Source organism: Hippopotamus amphibius, chromosome 17 (genome assembly GCF_030028045.1).
Source record: "Hippopotamus amphibius kiboko isolate mHipAmp2 chromosome 17, mHipAmp2.hap2, whole genome shotgun sequence".
Taxonomy (NCBI): domain Eukaryota; kingdom Metazoa; phylum Chordata; class Mammalia; order Artiodactyla; family Hippopotamidae; genus Hippopotamus; species Hippopotamus amphibius.
This window is the reverse complement of record NC_080202.1, coordinates 42,027,632-42,037,460: the sequence shown is the minus strand read 5'-3', so window position 1 is coordinate 42,037,460 and position 9,829 is coordinate 42,027,632. Positions and strand designations below refer to the sequence as shown.

General features: G+C 40.1%; 1 protein-coding gene across 2 annotated transcripts in view; it reads left to right on the top strand.

Annotated features, from left to right (window-relative positions):
• Positions 1–56: 56 nt before the first annotated feature.
• LOC130839941 (leucine-rich repeat-containing protein 37A3-like) overlaps positions 57–9,829 on the top strand; it is a 39,121-nt gene continuing 29,348 nt past the window's right edge. The window contains exon 1 of one of the 2 annotated variants that reach the window (XM_057714755.1): positions 57–284. Coding sequence is in view for 1 of the 2 variants with exons in the window: in XM_057714754.1 (XP_057570737.1) it covers positions 968–987 (20 nt within the window). In the remaining variant the exon portion in view is untranslated. Of the gene's footprint in view, positions 285–318; positions 988–9,829 lie in introns of those variants that run through there. The other variant, XM_057714754.1, reaches the window with a different exon arrangement.

Here is a 9,829-nt window from a genome sequence, read left to right as displayed (position 1 = left end):
TATTTAATTTATGAAGGTCATGAGGGTGAGACTCTTAAGAGAGGTGAAGGCAGGGTTAGGGGCTCTGGAAGGTTCAAATAACATTCCTCAAGATTTGGAGTTTAGACCAGAGCTACTTATTTATTATTATCATTCTAACCTCTACTAGTGATTGCTACTAATTAGATACCTAGTAGCTAATTGAGGCAATATATTCCTTTTCCTTTTCCTAGAGATTTATCCTGCAATAAAATACAGTCTATTGAAAGACGTACATTTGAACCGCTACCTTTTTTGCAGTTTATGTAAGTAACAAATGTAACTTCATTATATTTGGAAGTTTTATACCACAAGTTTTTATAAAATTAGTTACTCATTTTGAAATACGATTACAATTACTACTAAAATTATGTAGCAAATCCTTTTTGTCCCTAGCAAAGATTAGTGTGAGAAGTATTACACAGATCAGAGTGAATCGTTGTAGAGCAGTGGTTCTCAAGCAGGGTGATTTTGCATGCAGGTGACATTTGGCAATGTCTGGAGGTGGTTTTGCCTGTCAGGCCTCTATATGCTGCTGCCACCTAGTGGACAGAGGCCAGAGATGCTGCGAAACATCCAACAGTGTACAGGAGAGCCCCCCACAACAAAGAATTATCCAGCCCAAGACGTCAATAGTGCTGCTTTTCTAGAGAAATAAAGATCACATCACGCAGTATTTACTGAGCATTTACTGTTTTGTATCTAGTGCACCACATATATAATCATGAAAGGATAAAGCATGATATCTTCCACAGTGAGATTTCTTTAAGTGTATGGAGGGAGTAGTGATGTTATGTTTCCTCACATAGAAATTAGAATTATTACCAAAGGATAAATTCTGAAAGAATGTATATTTTTCTTCTTCTGCTGCTTGTCTTTTCTTTGTAGAAATCTAGGTTGCAATCTACTCACAGAACTGAGCTTTGGAACGTTTCAGGCCTGGCATGGAATGCAGTTTTTACATAAGTTGTAAGTAAAGTAGAAGATGAATACATATAAAAATTTCTGTGTGAGAACATCATACACTTATTGGTTAGCTGGGTGTAAGCCCAGTAGGAATTCTGGAAAGTATGTCTTCAGATCCATTTGGTTTTTTTCGAATGAGGAAACGAAGGTACAAAGAGGGCAAGAGACTTGTCTAACTCATATGTATGAAATGCTCTGCTTTCCATAGTACTGATCTTTCGCACAGGCAATCAAAAGCACCAAGCGAAAACACTCAAATTAGCATTGTCACGGAATCCCAGTGCTGCTGCTCCAATATGCGAATGGTCCGTGAAATGCCACGTTTGAATTTACACTGATTTCCTGGTCATGTGCAGAGTTCCACACTGCTTGAAGTGTATGCAACACAGAGCTGCAAAGAACTAAGTTTAGCACAGAATTCTTCAGGGAGCAAAAGGTGTGGCTGCTTCCTCAACCATTATTAGCTTCTTTTAAATGGTGAAGCAGAAAGAATTCCTGAACACCCACCACAGGGCTCTCCCCAGCCTCCCAGAACATTATTTTTCAAAAAGCATGTACCTCTGAAGTGAATCATCTGTAGCCAATAGGAAGCTTTGAGGTATGGAATAAGTTGTTGTTTGTGTTCAGCTGTAGTGTGAAAAGTATACAGAAAATACATTGCTGTAGCCTGATTCTATATGCAGTACTTTCTTTCCTGACTAGTCTTCAATAAGAAATGTGGGTTTTAGACCCCTTCAGCTGAAAAATTCTGTGATTTCTCTGTGACACAAGCAAATCATAGTGGGTACGTTCAATGGCCAGAAGAGGTAAAGAGCCTCCTCTCCACCTGGCTTTGGAAAAGACTCTTACCTGTCTTGTGGTTCAGAAACCCACTGTCACACAGTTCATTTTAGGTTAATGGAGGTGCTGAGGGTGTCTCTGGAGCTGGAGTAACAGTTCCTGCAGATGCCAATCTGTGGCGGCCTCCTTCTTCCCCTCATTAGTTTGCTGATGCCTACCTTGGGGAGAGAGCACCCAGCGCACCAGAGAGCAGGCTCCTGAGGTCCCTCCACCAGGAGGTTTCAGTAGCGTCAGTACAATGTCTTACACTCACCGCCTTTTCTGAACATTTTATGAGACCAGGCATCTCTTATAAGAATCGGAGTTTCACTATGGTTATGTAGGCAACACAGGAAAATAAACAGTGGGAAATAAATAAGTAAATAAATAAATAAAGGCATCACAGTTGATAAAAATGAATGAATTCATTCAAAAACATTCACCAAGTGCCATGCCCACTGTGTATCAGCACTGTACTAAGTGCTGGGCACACAAACAAGACTAGGACAGGGACTTTGTCCCCAGGAAACTGGAAGGAGGAAGATGGACGTTGATGGGAAAACATATGAGAGCCATTCTAGCACCTGTGCAGCAGGGTAACAAGACCGACAACAAAGTAGAAAATGGGTGGTGGGTTAGAAGAGATTCCTAATGGAAGAGGCAGCAATGTCTTCCTTTGGAATGTCTGTGTTCATCTTAAAAGACAGAAAAAGGTAACGCAAGAAGCAGAGCTATCTGGTGTTGGAAAGAAATTAACACTATACTCCTAAAACTCACTCACTGTTACTTTCAAAAGATTGTCACAATATAGTAAGTGTGTATTGGGGGTAGACCTCTTTCTTTGTTTTGGGTCAGGTCTTTCTAATAGACAAACTAATTTGCTTCAGGAAACATTTGCCATGCTGAGATATGAACGTTATCGCATCTCTTCCAAAGGCAAGCTGCCAAGGGAAGATGCCACCCTCGCGTTGTCATTTTATTACCTATAATGACACATTACTGGGATGTTTATAAGTTGAAGCAGTGTTTTCCTCTGCTTAAATAAGATTGGAAAAGGGCCCCAGCTGAGATGGATTTATCATGAATTGAATGAAGCTTCCACTTCAGGGCTCCTCACTGTCCTGGGAGGGGGTCCTAGCGATTTTCATATTCATCACTTTGCATGTCTTTCTTTATTAGATAGGATTTCCCAAAGTAGATGAGGTGTAGGCCTCACAAAACCTTGATTCCTCGCCAGGTTTCCAGTGATTATAACGCAGTAGGTTTCTTGAATGAAGCCTCTAGGTTATTGACAAACACCGGGGGAACTAGTTAGCAGTGTGGCAGTCCTGTTTGAATCTGAAATCTACCTCACAGATGAGCCAAGAGCTTATTAATTAATAAGGTACCACTCTTTGAATGGTGGTAATAATCACATCTCTTTCAGATGAAATCAGGAATGAAATGTATTTTGGAGAACCAGCAGTGGTTGGTAATCCTAAATGTTAAGTATACTTTCTTTTCTGAGATTAAAGTGCTTCTCCTTCATTCACCTACACAGGTCCAGACTGATGGCTTATTTTTAAACATTTTTTTAGTCACATCATTGGTTCTAACAACACAAACTCCATGAGTTTTAGAAACTGAAGGACTCTACAGTGTCAAAAGGCAATATAGGGATCGTTGCCCGCATCCTCCACCAAAAAAAAATTAATTAATTAAAAAAAAAGAAAAAAAGAAAAAAAAAAAGGCAATATAACTCATCCAGACAGAGCACATTCACATGCTGGCTTGTCTGTGGTACATCGATATTGTACCAAGGACATGAGCACTGAGAGAGATTAAGAGGAAACTCCAAGCCTTATCCCTATTATTTACCCCTCGGTTGAGAATATCAATGAGATAGGTGTGGCCACACTGTGAAGGCAAATTGAGCTGGGGTCCCAGAGCCGCCCTCATGCTCCCCCAGTCAGCCAGCATTGGTTTCCTTTAGAAGCTGTGTGCACACAAAAGTTTACACTGTTCAGGGTGTTGTTATCACTGTTTAGTATGTACTGGCATCCTGGCAGCTTCTCAGATTCAAAAAGGCATACACATTAAAAATGAAAATAACTTGGGTCTGGCCTTTGGGGTGATTTAAGGTGGCTGTTTTATTTGTAAGAGTTCCAAATGTTGAGACTGTCACACCCAGCAACTACTATACTTTTCTTCTCCCAACTACATCTTGTTCTTCCCACCTGTATAACAAGGTATCTTCTTTTTCTCAGAAGCATGGTAATTCTCCCGTGCCCTGTAACGTTTCTTTAATACCTACACTTCTTAGGTGCTTATTATGTTCCAGGCAGTATACTAAGTACTCGTACTTATTACACAGGTAAGATAGTGTGCCTAAGGCTTTTAGCATAGTGCTTGGTACGTGGTAAGTGCTGAATACATATGACCTCACAATTCTATTTTCCCAGCAGCGCTTATTATCCCCATTTTGGGGATGAGGAAACTGAAACTCAGAGATGTTGGATAACTTGCTAGATTCACACTGTTGATAAGTGGCAGAACCACTTCTGAGCTTTGCAAGCAATTGTCTACGCGGCTCTTCATTTCCTTGTAATAGGAGCTAAATAATGACCACTTGGCTTTTTCTGCATTGTATCTTGCAGTTGGCTTCTAACTTGAATAGGCCCTTTAGAGCAGAGAGCTTTTTCCCTGTGAGAATTTAACGGCTCTGGAGCTCCTGGCTGTGTGACCTCTGGGCATCCCCAGAATTTCTGCCAGTGGCCAGTGGAGATATGACATCATTACTTCTGTTTGGTTTTTTTCATAAATTTATTTATTTATTTATGTATTGGCTGTGTTGTGTCTTTGTTGCTGCGCGAGGGCTTTCTCTAGTTGTGGTGGGCAGGGGCTATTCTTTGTTGTGGTGCACGGGCTCTAGGTGCACGGGCTTCATTAGTTGTGGGACATGGGCTTAGTAGTTCTGGCTTGCGAGCTCTAGGTGCAGGCTCAGTAGTTCTCGTGGATGGGCTTAGTTGCTCTGCATCATGTGGGATATTCCGGGACCAGAGATCAAACTGGTTTCCCCTGCACTGGCAGGCAGATTCTCAACCCCTGCACCACCTGGGGAGTCCCAACATCATTACTTCTGAGCACCTACTCTGTGCCCAGCCTATGCTAGGTGCTTTGCATACACTCTTTTCATTTCATCCTCAAATTGCCTTATGAGGTAAATGGTACTAAGTAAGACTCAGAGATGTTCATTGCTCAAGTCACTGTACCAGACAGTGACAGCCAGAATTCAAACCCAGGTCTGCCTGATTCCACAGCCCTTGCATCTTCCTCTGTTCCTCACTGCCAGGGACTCTACGTCAAGGCTATTCTCAGAACTTGACTTAAGATACAGATTCACCATTTCAGATTCTTTCGGAATTTCCTCCTGAGAAAGGGTTTACATGATGCAGTTGGACATCCTGTATTGCAGAGCCTCTCATGGGGAGTCGTGTTCTCATGGACCTATGTAGATGAATAACAGAAGAGGGTTACTCCATCCCAAAATACTTCACACATATTGGAACAGGGTCTAGGTCACTCTGCTTATTTCTTTGACTACCTGCCCCCTGCCTTGGGATTCTAGCATAGAGATTTTAGAGTTGTCTTATTTTAAATTTATTTTCACGGCCTGCTTTGGACATTTTTTTCAGTTAAAGCTCTTAGGATTTCCGTACATTCAGGACAGTGATGACATGCTTCAGTCCTCAGTTCTTCTGTGTCTCCTCAGTTAATAAAAAGGAAATGTAGTCCATCTGTCTGGACCTGTATAGAAGAATGTGGAGAAAAAAAAATAGCAGGGAAGAAGTGTTCCCTTATTTTGTGAGCTTCCTTTAATCTGTCCCATTGTTCTACAGCAAAAGGCTCATGCAGAAACATCTGAATTTTCTTCTTCAAATAAGATATATTTTTAAGAACCATTGAGAAGAACATTTTTTAAACTTTGACTCTGAGATGGTCTTTTGAGGCTGATAAACACTGTTGCCACGTTTTACTTCTGTAAAGATAAGCTCATGAATATCAAAAAGGCAATGGACTAGGAGTCAGCATACCTGTTATCTGTAAAATGAGGAAGTTGAACCAAAATGGAAATAAGCTCTAGTGCAGTGTCCACTGTGAATCTAAAGCCATCTGTGCTGTGGTTTGTGGGAAATCAGTTGCTGTAGGGTCCCCAAATTGAGCTGTTGACTCCGTTCTCACTCATTCTCCCCGTTGCCCAGGCACAAACTTAGTGAATAAAAGATGGCACTAAAGACAGGAGGAAATAGGATAATTTGGCCCCATAGTTTGATTTCATTAGGGATAAACACAAGGATATTACTCTGTTAGAGAAGGGCTGCTTGGTTGAGAAGAAACACTGAGCTTATGGGACCATGGCCGTGGACCTCTAAAGAAAAGTGAAGGGTTAGAGGACTGCGATAATTTTGGAGGAAGGAGAACACACTGCTAAATTGTTTTGACTCATATTGCTTTATAGTCATTCTTGATGACTGGGGAAAAGTGGGCAAAGGAAGATGCAGAGGTGAAGGAATTTACTTGCACAGGAGCGCACCAGTGATCTGGCAGGATTTAATGCCAATTTTTTTTCTCATAGCCTCAAAGTTTGAGGAACTGTGCTTAACCAGACATGTGACACTCACATTCTTTCTAACGTTATCATACTGGCTGTTAACTGAGTGTTACAAATCAAACAAGTTTAATTGTACTAAGAAAATCTAGAAGAATGGGCTACAGTAGGAAGCATAGGGGACTTGCCAAGGCAAGAACAAGCTGCATGGCTCCCAGCCTCACCACTGACCGCCTCTGACCTTGGTCATGGAGCAGTCTGAACCTTCACTCCTGCTTTCTCCATCTGCCAACATGTTTGGTCTGCAGCCAACTGGTGTCCTGTATTTTACAAGATACTTTCTTTTTCTTGAGATACAATCCACATAATGTGAAATGGGACATTTTAAAGTCAATGATTCAATAGACAGACAGTTTCATCAGTTCCACAAAGAGATACTGCACCCATGAGCTATCACTCTCCATTTCTCCCTCCTCCCAGGCCCTGGCAACTACGAATTTGCTTTCTGTTTCTACAGATTTGCCAATCCTGCACACTTCATACAAACAAAATATGTGGCTTTTTTGTGTATCTGGCTTCTTTGACGTAGCGTTATTTCCAAGGTTCATCCATGTTGTAGCATATAGCAGTACTTCACTCCTTTTTAAGGCTGAATAATATTCCATTGTGTAGATATGCCACGGTTATTCTTCCATCCATCAGTTCATAGACATTTGTGTTGTTTCCACTTTTTGGCTGTTATGAAGAATGCTGCTTTGAACATTCACAAGTGTTTGTTTGGACATAGTTTTTAAAATCTTTCTTGGGTGTATAGCTAGGAGTGGAATTACTGGGTCACAGGATAAGTGTTAGCTGAACTTTCTCAAGGACCTGCCAGACTGTTTCTTGCAGTGGCTGCACTATTCCCACCAGCAAGGTATGAGGTTTCCAGTTTCTCCATATACTCGCCAGCATTTGTTATTGTCTGTTTGATTATAGCCATGTTAGTATTAAGTATCAATAGTATCTCATTGTGGCTTTGATTTGTACTTCCGTAATGATTTAAGACATTGAGCATCTTTTCATATGCTTATTGGCCATCTGTATATCTTCTCTGGAGCAATTTAAAAATTACTTATCTTTTTATTGAGTTGTAAGAGTTCTTTATATTTTCTGGTTGTTCTGAATACTAGACCTTTATCAGATATATGAGTGGCAAATATTTTCTCCCATTCTATGTGTTTTTTCACTTTCTTGATAGTGTCCTTGGAAGCAGAAGCATTTTTAATTTTTATAAAGTCCATTTCATCTATGTTTCCTTTGGTTGTTTGTGCTTTGGTATCATATCTAAGAAACTGCTGCCTAATGCAAGGTCATAAAGATTTATTCTTGTGTTTTCTTCTAAGAGTTTTACAGCTTTAGCTCTTACATTTGGATATTTGATCCATTTGGAGTTAATTTTCATATATGGTGGGACGTGGAGGAGTCCAGCTTGCTTATTTTGTGTGTGGATGTACACTTGTCCCAGCATCATTTGAAAAGACTGTTGTTTCCACATTGAGTTGTTTTGGCCCCCTTGTTGAAAATCAATAGACTATAAATGTGAGGGTTGACTTCTGTACCGTCAATTCTGTTCCATCGATTTACATGTCTATTCTTATGCCAGTACCACACTCTGACTGCAGTAGCTTTGAACTGAGTTTTGAAAGCAGGATGTGTGAGTCCTCCCACTTTGTTCTTTACCAACATTGTTTGGGTTATGCGGTTTCCTTGAACGGCCATATGAATTTTAGAATTCGCTTGGCAATTTCTGGAAAGAAGTCAGCTGGGATTTTGATAGGAATTGCACTGAAACCATACGCCAATGGGAAGTAGTGAAATTTTAATAATATTCTCTTCCGATCCGTGAACACAGTGTGTCTTTACATTGATTTAGATCTTCTTCAATTCTTTCAACAGCTTTGTACTTTTCAGTGTGACTCTTGCACTTATTTGGTTAAATGTTTTCCTGAGTACTTTATTTTTTTGATGCTGTTACACATGGAATTGTTTTCTTAATTTCATTTTTGGATTCCTCATTGCTGGTGTATAAAAATACAGCTCGTTTTTGCATATTGATCTTCTATCCTGCAACCTTGCTGAACTCCTTTATTAATGCTAGCAGTTATTTCCGTAGATTCCCAGGAATCTGTCTTGTGGTCGTCCAGCTTCCCAGCAATATGTGGGGACATTTCAAAGTCTCTGGGGACATCTCATTCCTCAGCTCTTCTTTTTAAGCGTTTTGGTTAGGCTGTTTTTTGCCCCAAAGTGTCATCCATTGCCTCATGCAACTGCCATGTTAAAGTATTTACTTGAAAATGTGTTCCAAAACTGCCACCTGAGGAGAGGCTTTTCGTTCTAGGCAGCTCTCAGTCAGGTCAAAGGCAAGGCTTTCAAGTGAGGTCTTCCAGGGAACCACCAGACATGTAAAACAATGGCAGTTCTTTGGGAATGAGGCTTTGAAGGGCCTCCCAGTCCATTCTGCCCCCTCTGGTACCAGGGATGTGGGCTATTTTTCAAGGTTACCGCTGGCATGGAGAGCAAAGGTCAAGGACAAATTAAAGCAACACAGATCTCATTGTTCTTATAGAAATTCATTCATTTTCCTTGAATAAGTTGTCCCCCTTGCCGTTTGCTGCAAGCCCATTGGTTAAATTGCCCGAGTTCAGAAAAAGTTGATTCTGACCTATTTTTGCCAGTTTTGTTGTTGTCGTTGCTTTTAGGGAGGGATGAATTTTCAGATGTCCTTACTCCATCATTTTTACTGATTTGCCTGCAACATTTTAAAAAATCTCTAAAGTCTCAGTGAGCATAGGCTAATTAATATTTATCATGGGAGATGATTCAGGAAAAGAAATAAAAAGAGAAAATAGAATTCTCATAGATGCTCTCCCACATGGGCAGATGAAGTTTGAAAATGTATTTCTGTATTTATTGCTCTCAAAATTAAGGTTAAAATAACAGATATTTTATCCCCCTGCCTTTTTTTTTTTTCGCCCCTTTTTTTAAATACAGGTTAAACACAGGCTTTAGAGTCAGAACTGAGTTCAAATTCCAGCTCTGCTTCTTAGCTTGATGACTTAGGACAAGTTATATAATTTCTCAGTCCCTCAGTTTCCTTAACTGTTAAATGGGGTAATATATCTATCACATAAGGTTACTGTGAAGATTAAATGTGAAATGCTGATCACACATGCCTGGCAACCCAAAAGATATTAGTTGTGATAATTATCTTTATAATAGTCTACCAAAATATGCTAATATTTCTTGAGTAGAATTAGCCTAAAGGCAGATTTTGTTTTCTTTCTTCCTGTTTCTTTTGGTTCTTTTTTTTTCCCCCTATGTGTCTTAGAAAATCGATTGCAGCATTTTGGAATAAAAATTTGTTCCCCAAAATGAATTTGTTCATTTATTGATGTA